We start from the raw sequence: 18,262 nt of genomic DNA, 5'->3' as shown, positions 1-18,262 counted from the left end.
GCAGATGACTCCGGTGGCCTCTGACTTGTACGGTGGTAGACGGACTCTCTGTGTTCTTCCGTCGAGGAAGGAGATGATCCATTCCAGTGCCTTCTCGTGGATTCCGACGTTGCTGAGGCGCTGCACTAGGGTGCGGTGGCAGACAGTGTCGAAAGCCGCGGAGAGGTCTAGGAGGATGAGGGCCGCTGTTTCTCCGTTGTCCATCAGGGCTCGGATGTCATCAGTGGCAGCGATGAGGGCGGTCTCGGTGCTGTGGTTGGCTCGGAAGCCAGACTGTGAGGGGTCGAGGGATCCATTCGTCTCGAGGAAGGTGGCCAGCTGTTTGTTGACGATCTTCTCGATGACTTTGGCTGGAAACGGGAGGAGCGAGATGGGGCGGTAATTCTTGAGTTCGGTGGGGTCCGCTGTAGGTTTCTTGAGTAGGGCGCTGAGTTCGGCGTGCTTCCAGCTCTCCGGGAAGGTGGCGGTGTCGAATGAGGTGTTGATGATGTCCCGCAGGTGGGGTGCGATGACACCGTCGCCCTTGTTGAAGACGTGGTGAGGGCAGGGGTCGGTTGGAGATCCGGAGTGGATGGAGTTCATCTTGCGGACGGTGTCTTCGGTGCTGATCGGTGTCCAGGCGCGGAGGGTGGTGGTGGGGGGCGGTGGTTCGGTCGTGGCGTGCGTCGGTTGAGTGCTGAAGCTGTTGTGTACGTCCGCGATCTTGTTGTGGAAGTAGGAGGCGAGGGAATTGCAGAGGTCTTGCGAAGGGGTGATGTCGTTGTTTCCGGCGTTGGGGTTGGAGAGCTCTTTCACGATGTTGAAGAGTTCCTTGCAGTTGTGTGCGTTGTTGTCCAGTCGGTCCTTGAATGCAGTTTTCTTGGTGGCGCGGATCAGTTGGTGGTGCTTCCGGGTGGCAAGCTTGAGGGTGGTCATGTTGTCCGGAGTTGGGTCCCTTCTCCAGTCTTTCTCGAGGGCTCGGCAGTTCTTCTTGGAACTCATGAGTTCGTCGGTGAACCATGGGGCCTTCTTGCTGCCGGGTCTGTTGGGCGGGGTCCTCAGTGGGGCGAGTTCGTCCGCGCAGTTGCTGATCCACTTCGTGAGGTTGTCGGCGGCCTGGCTGGGGTTCGCTGAGCTGGCGGGAGGGTGCTGGCTCAGGGAAGCGGCGAGCTGGTCGGCTGTGATCTTGTTCCAGCTTCTTCGAGCAACCTGTTGCTGGTGGTGGTGGATCGTCGTTCTTCTGAAGGTGAAGTGGACGCAGCTGTGGTCCGTCCAGTGGAGTCCGGTGGTGTGGCTGAAGGTGATGTCTTTGCTGGATGAGAAGACGGCGTCGAGTGTGTGTCCGGCGAGGTGGGTGGGGGTGGACACCAGCTGCTTGAGACCGAGGTTGGCGAGGTTGTCGAGCAGGGGGGTGGTGTTGCGGTCGTTGTTGTTCTCCAGGTGGAAGTTGATGTCCCCCAGGAGGATGTAGTCGGCGGAGGGGAGGGCGTGCGGGCTGATGAAGTCGGCGATGTCCTCGCTGAATTGTGTGCGTGGTCCCGGGGGTCGGTAGATCAGGGTGCCTCTGAGGGTCGTTTTGGGGTCCGTGTGGATCTGGAAGTGCAGGTGTTCGGCGGTTGTCAGGGTGTCGTCGGTGTTGGTCTTGATGCGGATGGTGTCCCTGTAGATGATGGCGAGGCCTCCTCCAGTCTGGTTGTCGCGGTCTCTTCGGGTGATCTTGTAACCCTCTGGGATGGCGATGGCGATGTCGGGCGCTGAGGAGTTGTTCATCCAGGTTTCCGTGAGGAAGGCGACGTCTGGGTCTGTGGTGTCGAGCAGGTTCCAGAGCTCGACGGCGTGTCTGTGGACGGAGCGGGTGTTGATCAGGATGCACTTCAGGTGGGTGGTGCTGGTGTTCGGCTTGGTGGGTGCTGGTGTGGCGTAGGTCCGGTTGCAGGTGAACTTACAGGAGTGGCAGCTGAAGGATCCGTGGGTGCGTCTCGGTGTGGCTCGGTAGCAGCGCGGGGTTCGGCCGGTGTTGAGTGCGTTGAGTTCGGTGGCGTCGTAGGTCCGGCGGGTCGGCTTCCGACGGTGGGGGCCAGGGGTCCTGGCACTGGGCGCGGTCCAGGCGCGGACGGGCGCAGACGGGCTTACCTTTGGCGCACCTTCGGCGCTCATTCGGTGCTCCCGCTGCGCGCGTCCGCTACGCGGTCGCTCCGGGGGCGTCATAAGAAGGGAGCCGGTAGGGAGGGTCTGCGGGGAGGCGGGAGCGGGCCGACCAATCGGCTGGCGGGGGGGCGGGGCCGCGGGCTCGCAGCGGCGGGAAAACGGGAGGCCGAGGCTCGGAGGGCGGCCCTGCGGCGGCTGGGGCAGCGTCAGCGGCGAGGATCAGGAGCAGCGGGCAGCAGGTAAGCAGGTAGGCAGAGGGGGCAACCAGGCCAGAGGCGCAGCTAATCATGGCTGTTTGAGCCAGAGAAGAGACTGCAGAAGAGGAGTTGAATGGATAAACTGCAGTAATATGGGGTCCCGCCATTTTTCTGAATTAATCTATAGTATATGTTTTTCAAACCTTTCTTTATAAATTGGCGTTTCCGGTAAAATGCAAAACCGATAATATGATTTCGTAGTCCACCATAGATGTATCAAATGAGAATTCTACTCCTTTCACCGATATGATGTGTAACTGTACTCTGAATTAAACTGCATTTCGAAAGACTTCTGATGTATGCCATGTGTTCTTTTTCCCATAGATCGCAATGAGTGTCAAGAAATTCCTAATGTCTGCAGTCATGGGGTTTGCGTGGATACACAAGGAAGTTACCAATGTATATGTCACAATGGTTTCAAAGCATCTCGAGACCAGACCATGTGCATGGGTAAGTCGAGGAAATGCCATACATTGCACGAATATTTACGTGGTTGCAAACCGTGGTCACCTTTCACACTCTGTGTGTATCGCTCATGTAGCAAAGCAAAACTATTTGTTCAAAATGAAATGTAACATTTATTTTTGTAACTAAAGTGTGAACGGTCGGTTGTGCAAATTGAACTTGAAAAACCTTGGAGCAAGTCATATTTTTTATAATATACTGCTTATATTATTCCAAAAACAAAATCCATCAAGATCCAGGACTTATTTCAAGAAAAACCTGAAAATAAGGAAAGAATCCAACATATGGAGAGAGACCTAAAAATAGGTCACATTCAGTCACGGTGAATCTGCTTCAAATTGAACATGTTATAAATATAAACAATTCTCCATGACTTTCTTTGCCGTTGATGATACATTGTTATTCAGTGAAATAGCCTAAATAAGTACAATTCTTGATGTACTATGAAATGTAATCACCAACCTGACTATTTTAGAAAATGACTGAGAATCTTTCAGTTTACAAATGTGGAAAGTCCCAAAATTTGCAATAAACCTTAGCTCCTCAAGTCTACCTTAGGTGAGCGAAGTGGTCACACTTACCTAAAGCACCACTTGTCTAATCTTTAAAAAAAAAACACTCAAGATAGCTTGACGCTTATCACATGCGGAACCTCCATAACCTCCTTTTTGTCCTCATCCTCTCCTGGACTCAAAAGAGGAAGAAAACTGCATCATATCCTGTTTTTTTTGTCTGCTTCAAATAATCAGCCAGCCCTGGGTTCCTGGCTGGGCCAAGTACTTTGCTTTAACTACATTCTCCCTGCATCTCCTTACCTGCGGGGCACACTGCCGGTAAGCCATATCCCTTGTGAACAGAGGAATGTGTTGCGCTCTGGTCTGTTTTCCAGGTAGGTATTGCAGAAGCAGGACTCCCTGTAAGAAAGCTGGGTTCCAGTGGGCGGAGTCTAGCCACATGTTTTTAGCGCTTACCTTAGATAAGTATTTTAAGGTAGCGGTGCCCTTTGTGGATATTAAACCAGATACCTTTGAAGGAGAGATGTTGGTCCTTCCTTAGCATTTAAGGGAGGTGATCTCTGCCAATAGCATAATTCCAGCCTGAGCGGAGAGGACTACCTGAGTATGGAGAAAATCATTTTGGATAAGGTATGAGAGTCCCTGCTTTATTGTATATTAAGTTGCTTGACCTACCATTAGCTTTCTCTGAAGGACAAATGTACACAGGCCAAATCTGTAAAGATGAATGCATCTGTCTCCCGGTTTATTTTACATACATTTCAAAGAGCAGTGTGTAGGCCACGTAGGAGTCCTTGTGGCGTCTGTTCTTCAGAACTGCCTGTTTTGTTTTTTGTGCTTCATTTTCTCTGTTACCAGCTAAGTTAAGCTGGAGCACAGATAACATGCAACAAAGTAGTGCCATATTGGCGAAAAGGATATTCCCTGAAGCCAATGTCACAGAGTGAATTCTGATGCTCAAGTCTTTCTGTGCCGTAAGTCAAGTTACAGTTTCTTGTTTCCTCTCTCTCTGAAATCCTAAAGAAATAATTGAAGTATCCAGTTGACAATTGTATACCCAAGGTTGCTCATGCATCTTCATCCATTTCTTCAGGCTCTTCTTCTTCTTCTTCTTCTTCTTCTTCTTCTTCTATGTCATCTTGGCCACCCAGTGAGCATGGGGTAGGGAGGGCTGTCCTAATCTTGAAGTCATTCCAATAGCAACTTTGTTCAAGGATCTGAGCTGCCAGCAGTATTTAAATATTTGGCCACAAATCTTCAGTTTAGATGTGAGGAGAAATTACCTGTATGAGTTCTGCGATGTCCTAGTAATTGCGTAGTCATCCTACTCCTAGTTGGCGGTAATATGGGTGATCTGTTACCTTCTTCTGATGGAGTGAAAGCATCCAAGGCAGCTGATGTACCCAGGTGTTTGGCAAGACTTTATCCTTGGCTAAAGGAGAACTGGCCTGCTGCGTAGGAGTTAAAGAAGGTCGGCCAGTGCAGAAATTTACCATTTCGTGCTGGGTCGTTATCTGCATTGAAATCTGCCACGCCCTTACAGGCCCATTCTACCAGGTGAAAACTTGCAACCACTGCTCTGGCTCGGGGTGTCCCAGTCCTAGATATTTGTCAGGCAGCAAGGTGGGCATCTCTGCACACGTTTGCCAAGTATTACTGCCTGGACAGTCAGGTCCACAGGGAAAATCTGTCAACAGCCTACCACCAGGGTGGTATGGCTTGGGTATCTATTCAAAGGAAAGGAATCTGCAGCAAAAAGTCTCTATCACATTTACCTTTGGCAAGGCATTATCTTGTTGAGACAATATCTAGCTGTAAACTTCTTACAGCCCCACTCATGCCTACCTGCTCTGCGGCCTCATTTCATAGGGCTAGGGTTGCTTCCTTTTCAGGGCCCTAGTTGTGACACACAAAGCCAGTTCACTTCATGGCTCTGCATTTCTGGTGTGGAAAAAGTGAAACGGAACTGACGTCCGCGTGCCTGGGGGGCACCTATATAGGTGACCACAATGTCATAACCGATGCTAACAACGCCACCGACGTCACGTGGTGCCAAACGGAGCCATCTGACGACGCACAGGGGTACTGCTCATGCAAAAGTTTCCGGATCCATTCTGATGCCTGGGAAATTCAAAGGTAAGTAATCTACAGCTAGATATTGTCTCTACCAGATAATGTGTTACCGGAGATAAGTAACTTGTTCTTTAACTTCACCATATCCACTCACCCTTGTTTTTTTGTCAGCGGCCTTAGCACAAGACATATACAGCAAAGGGCCCAAGGCTTCGCTTTGTCTGATGCAATTCAAGGTTATTCATTCACCTTGAATCTGTCAAGTTTGAGTGCCATTTAATTTTGTAAAAGTAACACCTATTACTTACACACCAAGAAAAGCCAGAAGCGGCGAATAAGTTAGTAAGTTAAAAAAATCTAATCTTACATTCTCAATAAAATTATGGTCCGAAACAAGTCACATTAACTGTGTGTTTGGTTTGAATATGGATTTAACAATTTGGGAACATTTGTGTCCCCCTTGTTGCTGACATAGATGTGGCTATGGCCTCATTAAAGAAATTACGTCCAAAAGATGGAGCTTGTTGGCAATGAGAAAGGATTTTATTCACTCTGGAATGTATCCTTGAAAGGGGGCACTATGGACACAAGAATTCCACTGCATTGTTCCACGTGTTTACACCAAGCGATAGCTGGGGAGTCACAGAGCGCCTTGACTCGGTGCCAGACAGAACGCCTCTGTCTCCTGCTTGTGGAACTAGAGTGGGGTCTGTCATGTTGTCTAGTTTGGACGTGTATCACATTAGGAGACCACTGGGAATCGAAGTCTGATGCATACATGTGTTTCTCTCTGCAGATGTCGATGAATGCGAGCGCCAACCATGTGGAAATGGGACTTGTAAAAACACCGTGGGGTCGTATAACTGTCTCTGCTACCCAGGATTCGAACTTTCTCCTAATAATGACTGCATGGGTAATTTGTTTAAATATTTCCTCACTGTGTCTTTTCGTGTTCGCTTATATACCTTTATGTTGATTGCAAATAACTCTCAGAAACGAAGACAAGCACATTGGGCCTGGTTCCTTACAAAGCCGTTTGCTGGCATAAGGCTTACAATTTGTGAATGCAAGCAGTGCTGTCCTGTACTGAGTATGTGCACTTCTTTATTTGAAGAGGAGAGTACCTGCACTTCTCAGGAGGAAACAGTTACTCCAGATAGTGAGTACCAGCACTTCTGTGTTTCCCTTTGAAGCACTGAATGCAAGTAATCATAAAGTGTGACCTTGTAAGCATAAATCCTTTTAATCATGTGCAATAGTATCTCGCCTTTGAGTAATATTTCATATGAGGGAATCGCAATCACAAGGTGGGGAGTGAGTGCTCAAAGGTTTCACTAGACATTCAGGAGTCAGAGGGAATTCACAAACTCCCCACTGACCCTTCCCATCATGGCATTGGTCAGAGATTTTTCCCATCGTGTGCTAGAGTCAGTCCATTTCCAGAGTGGGAAGCGAACACTCGAAAATTGCTTGAGATGTATGGGAGGGGTTTCTACATGGGAAAATATATTCCCCTTGGAGGAAACAAATAATGGTGTCTTTGAAGAAAGGCAATTGCATTCCACTTTGTTAATACCAAGCCTGTCTTAGTTCTGGAAATAAGTAGTAAACCACACATTAGTTTGGTGTAAGACACAATCGCACAATACTACACTTTGTGATGCACACTCACTGTTCTGGAAAAAGACACACAACTACAAAATACCTTGGATGGCTTATGTACAAGAAGCCCCTTACACTGCCGTTGCATCACTTTTATCACATAAAAGTGGTGCACCGCTGGCAGAAGGGCCTAATAAATAGGCCCCTTGGTGAATCTGTCTCACATTAGTTCATCTGCATTACAATGTAAAATTTATGAAATTATAATCAGTTATTTCATTTACCCAACTATGTCTTCATGCCTGTGGGTCTTTCTTTAAATGTATTGAGGTTAAGTGATCACTGGTGTGCAGTTTTACACTATGCCGGACTGAAACATCAGGTTGTTTTCTTACTTCTCAAATTTGGCTTGAAAAAGCCACATCATAAATTCATAACTCTTTGGCTTGAACTTTTGTATTGAACGTCTTTTTCCAAGTGACCCTAGAGAGTTTTGGCCTCTTGCCCCCTTTTCACTATTTTGTATGCCAGGAGGACGGCTAGGTGCATTGAACCTTTGCTGCTGAAAAGACGTGGTATTCTGGAGTTCAGGAGTGTCAATCCGAGCAGGACAGACTCGGCCTTCCATCCTGTCGAGGTTGATACATAGAGTGCTATAAATTTGTTATAGTAAAATCTGTTAGAAGTCAGAAGTGCTGCAATAAGTGCTAGATATTGTAGCTGTAATGTTAGTTCCATTGGGGTATGGTCTAAAATGTGAAGATCACCACTTTTCTCTTGTTATGACACTGTTCTCTCTTGTTTAGCTTCAAGAGATTGCCTTTGACTAAAGTGCCTTTTTTGCTTCTACCCTTCCAGATATTGATGAGTGCAGCTCCTTCAGCCAGGTGTGCAGAAACGGACATTGCTTCAATGAAATAGGTTCCTTCATCTGCCTTTGTGATGAAGGCTATGAGCTCACATTAGATGCCAAGAACTGCATAGGTAAATATCAGCTAATCCGTGGGGTCTAGCCATCTTTTGTATCCTACTGAAAATATCCCAAGGAAGGCATTGAGAATGATGCGGTGTCCAAAGTACAAAAATTGTATTTGCACTTATAATGTAATGTACCACTATTGTTCTTTCAAGAGTTTCTTTAACATCAAAACAACGGGAGCTCATGGTTACTCCCCTTCCTAGAGAAGAATGGTGCATGCTTTTTATAACTGAATGTTTTTATTTTAGATGTCAATGAGTGTGTGGCACTCCCTGGCTCCTGTTCCCCTGGCACTTGCCAGAACCTGGAAGGCTCATTCAGGTGCATCTGTCCACCAGGATATGAGGTGGAGGGAGATAACTGCATTGGTAAGACATCCTTGTGTTTCATTGGGCTGTGACTTCATATGTTGACCTCATCCCTCATCTGAGAGCAGCCTTGCCACGTCATAATATCCAAGCAATAGAAAAGAAGTGCTAGAACTCCAAAACAGATTAGTACAAGGAAGTATTGTTGGACTTGTCAAAGATTACTGTGTTCTACATATCATTCCTCTGCAGCAGTTAATGGTGGCTTGTCGCTATTGGCATTTAAGTTTTCACCTTAATGGAATCGGCAGTTCTCATTTCCAAGTTAGCCTGTTCTTGAGTAATTCATGGACCATCCACAAAATAATTATTGCTGAGAAATAACTTTAATAAAACTATGTGCCAGTTCAATGTAAGTGTCTTATGAAAATTCATAGTTCTCATTACTAACCTACAAAAATTGTGCAGAACATCGAATTTCTAAGTGCCAATCAGCCAGTCCTCCATGACATGGTGTATCCTGAAGCCGGCGACCTAGCTGGATTACCATTTCATCTGACTATTCCTAGCCCTTCAATTATTCTAGCAGTGCATTCTGCACTTTAACTACTGCAAACTAATGAGTACACCCTCAATGTCAACAAGATACCCTACCTACACTGTTGATGCTAAGACTCATTTAATTTTGAAGAGAGTTCACCTGTCAATAGGTACTTCTGTGTTCTCCAACTTCACTGTAATTCCTCATTGGTACACACACCATTTTAAAGGGTAAACTAATCACTGCCCATTTAATGAAATTGTAATTTTACAGTAATGACCTCTTGCTCTGCTTGTCATCCTGAAAACATTTAAATTACCATGTTCTACTTTATGAATACCAGTTTCCATCCTGCATAATTCCCTCACCAGTCTCACAAAGCTTACAAAAAATGTTCTATTCTATTTCAGGCATTGTCAATGTGTTAACTTAGCTCTTTGCTGCACTAGTGTGGCTTCGGTTCACTGTAACCTCGCCCCTGGGACGTACCGATATATGAATCCATATACGCTATATGAGTGAACAAGTATTGTTTCAAAGTTCTGGAGAGACAATCAAAGTTGATGAGGAGAATATAAAGACCACATCTGTATTTCTTGGGTGTTCAGTTTGTTCCTTTAAGTATTCTGGTTATGGGAAGTAGGCGAGAGGCTTGTCTAACCTTCTCTTTCCACTAATCCATATAATGTACATGCGTATCACGTATTCAGGTGTGTGGAAACCGCTAGCTCTTCAGTACTTTGTAGAAAGCTGAGGGACCATCAAGATTTTTGATCTGAACATAAAACATTTTCAAGAGTTTCTCTATCTGGACAGGCAAGGCTACCCCCCTTTCAAACTGAGATTTATTGTTTGTTGGAATTTCTGTTTTAAAGTGCATTTTGAGTAGACGTTTCTTAATGGAAGATATATCTGAATTTTCATCTCGAAGAAGAACAAACTGTCATATTTCTTGAAAGGCATGATAGGAGATGCAGACTGCCTCAAAGGAGAACCTTCCAAAATCTAGAAGAAAGCGTGAAATACGTAAGGCCGAGTGTTTCTGGTTATATAAATAACAACGTTAGAGTTGAATACTGGTGGATGTTATGGTTAAATAGAGCATGCTTAAAATGTTGCATATCCTTTCTTTCGTACGACAACCTTATGCTGGTTCTGAGTCTGTGGTATACACTTTAAACAGTTCGTTGAAAGGGTGTTAGAATTTCTCAATGTAGTATATTATATTTTTAAGCCTTGACCACACACTTTCAGAGTCTCATTTTCCACCCTGCTCAGCGTTCCCATACCTTCTTTCTCCCATTACAAGATGCTTGCCCCTGCTCGCAATAAATGCACCATAAATCAGCCAGTGTCACAAAGGTCATCGCCACTGACCCTGATACTCTGCCTTAAAGTGGTCCAGTGTCTTTATTCGATTAACGCATTTTGGCTTGGTTATGCCTCTTTTTCCCATGTATGATGAAGCACTTCAAAATCTGAACCGCATTGGTTTGCAGAGAAAACTGTGTAAACTGGTCAGACGCTGATTGCCCATTCCCCAATACTTGCCAATCCTAATTTTGTTTGAAAATGGAGTAAAATATCAAGATTCCTACTCAATAAGAGTCTACTGAAAACAAAACACTATATAGTGCATTTACATTCATAGTGAAGACTCAGTTCCAACACCCAGCACATATTGGATATGACCCAGTGTGACAGTCATTATTTGTAGTATGGAAGCATCAACATAGGAACAACTCTTCTGTTGTTCCTACTGTTGTAAGTACAGTGTGTGGGTTGGGTTCATGCATTTGTCGTGGTCTGGGTGCCCTACCAGGCTAATGTTTTCAATTTGTCTAAATTTTATATCCCTGTAGAAACAAACATAGTGATCTCCTGACAACACAAAATAATACTGTTATGTCTTTTAAAGATAGAGAGCAAAGGAAGAAATTATGCTTATTTCCCTAAAAAATATTACATCCTCAAAATTGAGCAACCTAAGAGTAATTTTCTTGAATGTGTGTGCAGCCCCCCTGCATTCTTCCCTATTAATAAATGTCAGTTATTTTCAGTTATGTTTCACTGGTTTCCCGCACCTTATTTTGGTTTATTTCACTGTGGTAGGCACACCAAGTCATTGAGGAAGGTTTTCTTTGGCTTCTGAATGCACAAGGTGGCATACTTATGTTAGTCATAGTTAGTAATTCCTCTCCCCAATATCATCCAATACCTCTTGCTGTCTCTTTCGTTTCTTCTTGTTCAATCATAGCATGCCAATTACGCCTTTCTCCCATCTATTTTCAGACATTGATGAATGCAATGAAGACCCCAACATCTGCCTCTTTGGTTCTTGCACCAATGTTCCAGGAGGTTTCCATTGTGATTGCCCACCTGGTTTTGTTCTGTCGGATAATGGACGAAGGTGCTTCGGTAAGCCACAACGTGCAAATATTACTGTAGAGTGGTCAAAGAAAGTGAATATTGAAATAACGCTTAACCTGGGTCACTGTAAGAGCTGCAAGGCTAAAAGACCACCTTAGGGTGGATTCTGTTGGCATATTTACCATAAGATCTTATTTTTACACTGTCTCCTTTTGAAAAATATCCGGCTCAGTGCATGTCTATTTTCTCTTAAGTTGCAAGTTTAATTTTTTAATTGAATAGCCTAACACCGTCTCTCATTGAAGGAGGTACATTATCACTGTATCACCTTGAGTCCTTTTCTTGAGTTGATGGGATCACAGTCACATTTCCAGACCTTGAACTGAAAAATATAGACAATACATTCTAAACTGTTGAGTTATTTTTAGATAACAATGTAAATTACTGTTTATTAAAGAAAGTTTCTGTTATTTACAAATGACTTCGGTGAGAATAATCGTTTATATATAAGAATTATAAAAAAGGCATGCTTCATGTAAATCAAATATATATATAAACTGTTTCTTGGCATCAATGTCTGTTTCTTTTCCCAGATACACGGCAGAGTTTCTGTTTCACTAATTTTGAGAACGGAAAATGTTCAATACCCAAGGCACTTAACACAACCAAGGCAAAGTGCTGCTGCAGCAAAATGCCTGGCGAAGGATGGGGAGACCCCTGTGAGCTGTGTCCGAAAGAGGGAGAAGGTACATTATTTAGGAAGGACACATGGTTTTAAACAACATGAGCAACCTGAGATTTGAAGTCAGCCCATAGCCTATATGTTGGTCTTGGCATTTTTTACACTATAGCACATTGATGTAATCATCTGATGAGATAGACTGTAAATAGCACACCAATAGAACACTTGCCAGAAAAAACATATTTCCCCGTATTTCTAAGCAGACAGGAACATTACACCTTTTGGTTAACGGATGGTTACAAATACTGACATGGTGCTGAGCATGTACAGTTGATTTCTAAAATACTTTATATTATTAGGCAACTCAAAATGATGAAAACATCCCAGGTCACACTTTATAAATCAGATCATGGCTCAAAAGGTACTGAATGTCCCTAATCCTAGACCGATAGAGGCCTATTCTCCTGAGCCACACAGGACAATGATCCATAAGTGAGAACCATTGCAGAACATTAACGGAATCAAGTCTCTGTGAAAGGACTCCTTGTCTGACGTCGGACCTAAAGGGCCAGGAATTTCTTCTCCGGTAGACAGCCCATGCCAAGATCCTGAGATTTCCGTATTGAAACCCTGTTGAACTCAAGGACTGATAACCACTAGATTTAGAATAAGTTGAATAAGGTCACTTTGGTGTCAATTACAGGTGTATTTCTCCTGTTATCAGAGAATATTTACTAAGATACGCTTAGAAAGTGATACACTATAAACTAAGATATCTTTAAGTAAGACAGTGGGGGTTTGCACCTTCCAGTGAAGATGATGATTGAAACTAAACTCTCCAGCACTTGCACTGTTACCATCTGAATGGAAATAGTTGACATTCACCTCCTTCATTGCTGAGACTCCTTAGTGGAGAAGTGTGGCTCAGTGGTTAGAGGCGGCAGACCCGGAAGCTGAGATCGACCGTGGACCAGGGTTCGATTCCCTGCCTCGGCGGGTCTCGGGCTCAAAATTCCATGGACTTGACAATTCTCGCTCTGGTGCCTACTCAACTCACGGGTCACACTCTGCGACTCTGGGCAATAGCTTGCTTAATCTCCACTACGGCCCCTCGCGGCGGGATGCCTGGCTTTCACCTTGTGGACACCCTGCCGGGGTTTCTCACAGGGGAATACCAGGACGGGTTCCCTAAGCAAGCGCCGGGACGCTTACGGGCAGCTGTGCGCTTTACAAGTCCATTACATTTACATTTTACATTTACTCCTCTTTCCCCTGGTTCAAAGTAAAGGAACTAATGATGGAGAACATGCACATGGGAATGCTCCAAATAACCCTGGGAGATTTATTGCCACACAAATATAAGAAAGCTTATGTTCAAGTAAATAGTATTATAAATAATATTTTTAAAAAGGATCAAGGAGAACCCCAATTTCCCAAAAGATGTTGTAGAACCACAGTGACAGCATCATACCCAGAGTCGCAGAAGACCAGCAATACATTTAGATGTTGTCTTGCCCTTTGTGTGGGTGATAAAATGAACATCAAATTAAATTATGCATATTAGTAAGAAACTATAAAAATAGAAAGTAAAATCAGATCTGCTATCAGCACAAGTAAAATGAGTAAAATGATGCAAACATATTTTAGAAACGATGGAAGTGCTATATACGTCATCTTATGAGATTTGTTTCAAATAAACATGATGTAAACTGTTCCTACATTGCTTAACTTTAGCAACACTTTGACATAAAACTGGACCATGAAGTAAAATTCCTTTAATTCTGCCTAGTTTTAAAGCTTTTTCTTGTACTGGTGAAGCATTCACATAATTCACCGCCTGTTCCAAACCACATGTTAGGGATCTCTCTGACAGGAACGTTTTGTGGTGTTTTGTCTTGAAATTCTGAAAAACAATCTCTGCAGCATCAGGTGACAATGGTGCAATGGCAAGCCAGGCATATGCATATCCAGAACTTGGAAGCCATTCAGCTCCCTGTCAGTTGATGGAGTAGGGCCAGACGTACACTCCAACAAAGAGTAGTCATCTTAATCTCCAGCTCACAGTAACATACTCACCTGCCTCAGACTTTTATTTAATTTATAATTGAAAACTCCAAAGAGAAACTTACACTGCTGGCAATTCAACAAGGCTTTGCTCAACAGTGAAGTATTATTAAGGCAACAGTGGTCCCTTACAAATAATAATGCTTAATCAATAAATATAGACAAAGTCGTTGCTATATTTTAAAACGACATGCCCACCCGGGCAGAGGTCTTGGTATTTACTTTTCAGTCAATGTAAAACCTGAATAACACACAATATACAAGACAGGGCACAAGCCTGTACCCAGTCAATCACACAAGAAATATCAGAACAGGGAACAATTAAATGGAACAAACAAAAGGGCTTAGGCAAGAGCTTAACGTTCTGTAAACTTGTTCATCGCACAGTTTTGATTGTAAACAGAACAATATTGACACCTTCACACTTTTTAACCCTTTTGCTGCTTCGAACGTTCAGCGCCAGTGCTGAACGTTCGAAGAAACGGGTGCGGCCGCGTCGGCCGTTGGACGTGCGCAGCACCAGGGAGGTAGCTCGCGTGACGTCCAACGGCCGACGGCAGCAGCGAAGGGGTTAAAGGGCAAATAAATCATTCCATGTGTGTAAGGTGCTCATAGTTGTCTTGACTACTATAAGCACCTTACACACATGGATCGGTTTGCCTAAGCCCTTTTCCCAAAGTCCCTTGCCGACTTTCTTTGGGTTCCCTTGTTGTTTTCAAAAACAACAGTGAAGTATTAGCACCAGCAGAGGGATATTGTATTGCTCGTAGATGCAATAAATATTGCCCCATGGAGGGTTGCAAATGTTACTTTGCCTGCAGTGCTCAAAATATTTGCTCGTGCTCTGAAGAAATGCTATATGTCTTTAATGTGGCTCTGCTTAAACTCATTAGTAATTTCCTTTTCAGTTCACATTAAGCTTCGTTCAACCCTGAAAATCTTTTATTTTGCTCAAATTTCAACAATGGACATTAATCTAATCTACAAATAGAAGGGCCTTGTTTTTTCTTACTGTTATTTCGTACAATAGTGCATGATCAGAAAACAATCGATGAATGTTAATAAAAAGAATTAAAGAAAAGAAGAAAAACACTGGCAATACCATCTATATGTAAGGAATAATTTGTTGCTTCTTTATCTCCACAGTTGCTTTTCAAGATTTATGTCCATATGGTCATGGAACTATCCCTGGTATGGGCGATTCACGTGAAGGTAATTTTTAAACTTTTCAATGTACTTCCTGTAGATCCTTGCCAAAGAAAAGTTCTATACTGACCAGAGTTATCACCATAAGTATACAAAAAAACGATTACAAACTACCCAGATGTTTGAATGTATTTGTCTATATATATATATAGATAGTACATTTAATTGAGTGGCCATGCAATTGCTTGTCATGTCATTGGCCTGAGGCCATGAAGGAGGAATATTGCAATGATCTGTCTGCACATAAAGTATAAATATCTTAAATGCATGTCCATTGAAAGGGTGTCCGTTGTCAGATTTTTCGAACAGACAGAATACCCTGTGCTGCAAAGAAATCAGGCGGTAAAAAAGGTTGTGGTGGTGGACGGAGCATCTGAACCAATCAAACACTCACACCCAGTCAACAGATCTGGGTTTAATGCATCACCGTTCTTTAGCCCACTCTGCCACCCCAGTTCAGACATGGCCATATGCAAATCAGTCTGACCCTGTGCCTCATGGGAACAGTCCAGCCCGAACTGCCAAGCCATGCCTTCCCTGGACCGGATTGAAGCTTCCTAGGACCGGTTTCTGGCATTACAGCCGTCTTCAGCCCGGCTTGCTTGAATCCAGTGGCAAAGTGAGCAAGGGACTCACGTCTGAGCATACCCTGCCAACTTATGGCGAACAAAGCGGTACAAAAGGGGGTGGTGATGGACGGAGCAGCTGAACCAATCAAACACTCACACCCAGTCAACAGATCTGGGTTTAATCCATCACCGTTCTTTAGCCCACTCTGCCACCCCAGTTCAGACATGGCCATATGCAAATCAGTCTGACCCTGTGCCTCATGGGAACAGTCCAGCCCGAACTGCCAAGCCATGTCTTTCCTGGACCGGAATCAAGCATCCATGGACCGGTATTTGCCATCCGGTATTTGCCGTCCTACATCTGGCCCATAGTCTTTACAAATAATACTAGCAACATTAACGCCCTAATTACAAGCTGATTTATTTGACTAACTTGGTAAGTCCGAATGAAATAACAAAGGTTAGAAATGATTAGGTCCAAAGATTCCAGACCTGATAAATCCAGTCCTGGAGAGAACAGTCTTCTTACAGACATTGCAGGAACTGGGGCTTAGCTGCAGGCATCAGCATTGCCGAGGCACTACTCAGCCTCGGCAGCCGTCTGGAATACGCTTGTCTTGGAAAGGCACAGAATGCTTTGAAGTACTGCTCCCTCAACCAGTTCCCAATCCCCACTGGCAGCTTCACATATACTTTCGTCCTTCTCAGAGTAGGTGGAAAATGCATGGATTTGTTTCGCCCAAATGGTGAAGAACTGCATTGTTAAAACAGCCAGTTATCCATGTCTGAGCATTTACTCCGCATTTGAAGGAGACACTTGTGATGAAAGCACAACAGAGAATGCAGAAGAAAGAATCAGGGATTTTTGGAAGCAGGTGAAACACAGGGAGCAGACTTGAATAAAGGAAAGAACAGGGACAGCAACAATGAACATGGTGAGATCATTTGAAGGGCCATACTCAAGAAAGGCATTGGCTAGAGCAAAGACCGAAGCGTATAGCACATATAAACTTATGCCGATGTGCATTAACAGATTTGATCATTTGGTGTGTGAAATGTTATTAACAGAAATGAATGAAACTCTCCATTATTGTAAAATCATACATTGACTAATAGTCATTACGCCTATGATTTTATTTATATACATGTTCAAACTCGCTAAATATATATAGCCGTGAAGCATTTCTTCAAACTCGTATGTTTTACCCTTTCAGATGTTAATGAGTGTCTTGAGAGCCCTGGCATATGTGCAAATGGGCACTGTATAAACACTGATGGCTCCTTCCGATGTGAATGCCCCATGGGATATAACCTTGATTTTACTGGAGTTAACTGTGTGGGTACGTATTGGTCTTTTATTTCTTTAGAGGGAGAAATAGCAACAATGGCGGAATATAGCAATGGGTGGATCAGTGGATGAACAGTTGTACGTCTGACTAGATAAACTGATGGATGAACAGACGGATAGATGGTGCATGCACGTTAGCAATTAATGGTTTATAATTTACAGGTACCCATTTGCTGAATAGATCATTTGAAGCCAGCGAAATTTGTGGATATAATTCACATATGGTTCGATGTGTAGAATCACATAAAAATTCACAAATAAATTTAAATTATTTGTGACTTGGTACATTGAGATGTACTGTTTGGCTTGGATGAATTTATGAAAGGGATGAAGATGATGGTTTGCTGTAGGAGGGAAGAATGAGTCAGGGGTAAACTGAGAACAAGCAAAGCTGAATGGTGAGTGTAGCTCATTGAATGAACAGATGATAAATTGAAACAACTCATATAATTGTGGACTTGTTCGAATGAATGGCTTAGAAGGATGGCTCATTGTGTAGTTTTATTCCAATGAATTGGTAGTCGAAGATGACGCCCACAAATATGAGTTTCAGCTGGGCAATGTAAAGTAACTCAGAAATACAATGGATTTTAGCAAAACGTCTAAATGGTCTAAATGTTGGAATTGTAATGTATGGAATAGGAAGTTTCAGTCCAACTAAAGAATATTTAAATGTAAATAATTGAGTAATTAGTTTCAGTGCTAAATGTGTTATATACGGGTATAGATGTTTTTTTTGTGTGTGAGCGAGATGGATAAAGTATGCATTGTACAATATTCTTTATGCCAAGCATCTGCCTTGTTTGTATGTATGTGAGTTTGTGGGTGTGTATATCACTGAAAAAACCATAGGTTTCAGGCGTTATATAGTTAGGAATTCGCTTTTAAAAAACCTTTGAAATTCACTCAAAAAACTATAAGTTTTAGGGGTGTTATAGTTAGCTGGACATTTCACTCATACAAAACCATTGAAATTGCTCCTATATAGTTAGTTGTACTAACTATATTTTGCGCTCCCGCAATCCACTGCTGATGATGTCACATATCAGATAATTCATGACATGGTCAGTGACATCACTGATGACATCTCAAATGACATCACTGATGACATCATCCAGTGAATGTGGTTTGCTTTGTTATTTAAATATGCATTGTA

The 18,262-nt window shown here is 43.5% G+C and overlaps 1 protein-coding gene across 1 annotated transcript in view; it reads left to right on the top strand.

The window, feature by feature from the left end:
- Nucleotides 1-18,262, top strand: part of FBN2 (fibrillin 2) — a 1,174,837-nt gene that overhangs the window by 1,078,226 nt on the left and 78,349 nt on the right. The window contains exons 45-52 of the mRNA XM_078675609.1: nt 2,709-2,834; nt 6,234-6,350; nt 7,898-8,023; nt 8,267-8,386; nt 11,160-11,285; nt 11,831-11,983; nt 15,130-15,195; nt 16,973-17,098. Coding sequence (XP_078531735.1) covers nt 2,709-2,834; nt 6,234-6,350; nt 7,898-8,023; nt 8,267-8,386; nt 11,160-11,285; nt 11,831-11,983; nt 15,130-15,195; nt 16,973-17,098 — 960 coding nt within the window. The remainder of the gene's footprint in view (nt 1-2,708; nt 2,835-6,233; nt 6,351-7,897; nt 8,024-8,266; nt 8,387-11,159; nt 11,286-11,830; nt 11,984-15,129; nt 15,196-16,972; nt 17,099-18,262) is intronic.

Source organism: Lissotriton helveticus, chromosome 2_1 (assembly GCF_964261635.1).
Source record: "Lissotriton helveticus chromosome 2_1, aLisHel1.1, whole genome shotgun sequence".
NCBI classification, from domain to species: Eukaryota; Metazoa; Chordata; class Amphibia; order Caudata; family Salamandridae; genus Lissotriton; species Lissotriton helveticus.
The sequence above is the reverse complement of the archived record's forward strand: the minus strand, read 5'-3'. Positions and strand labels throughout refer to the sequence as shown.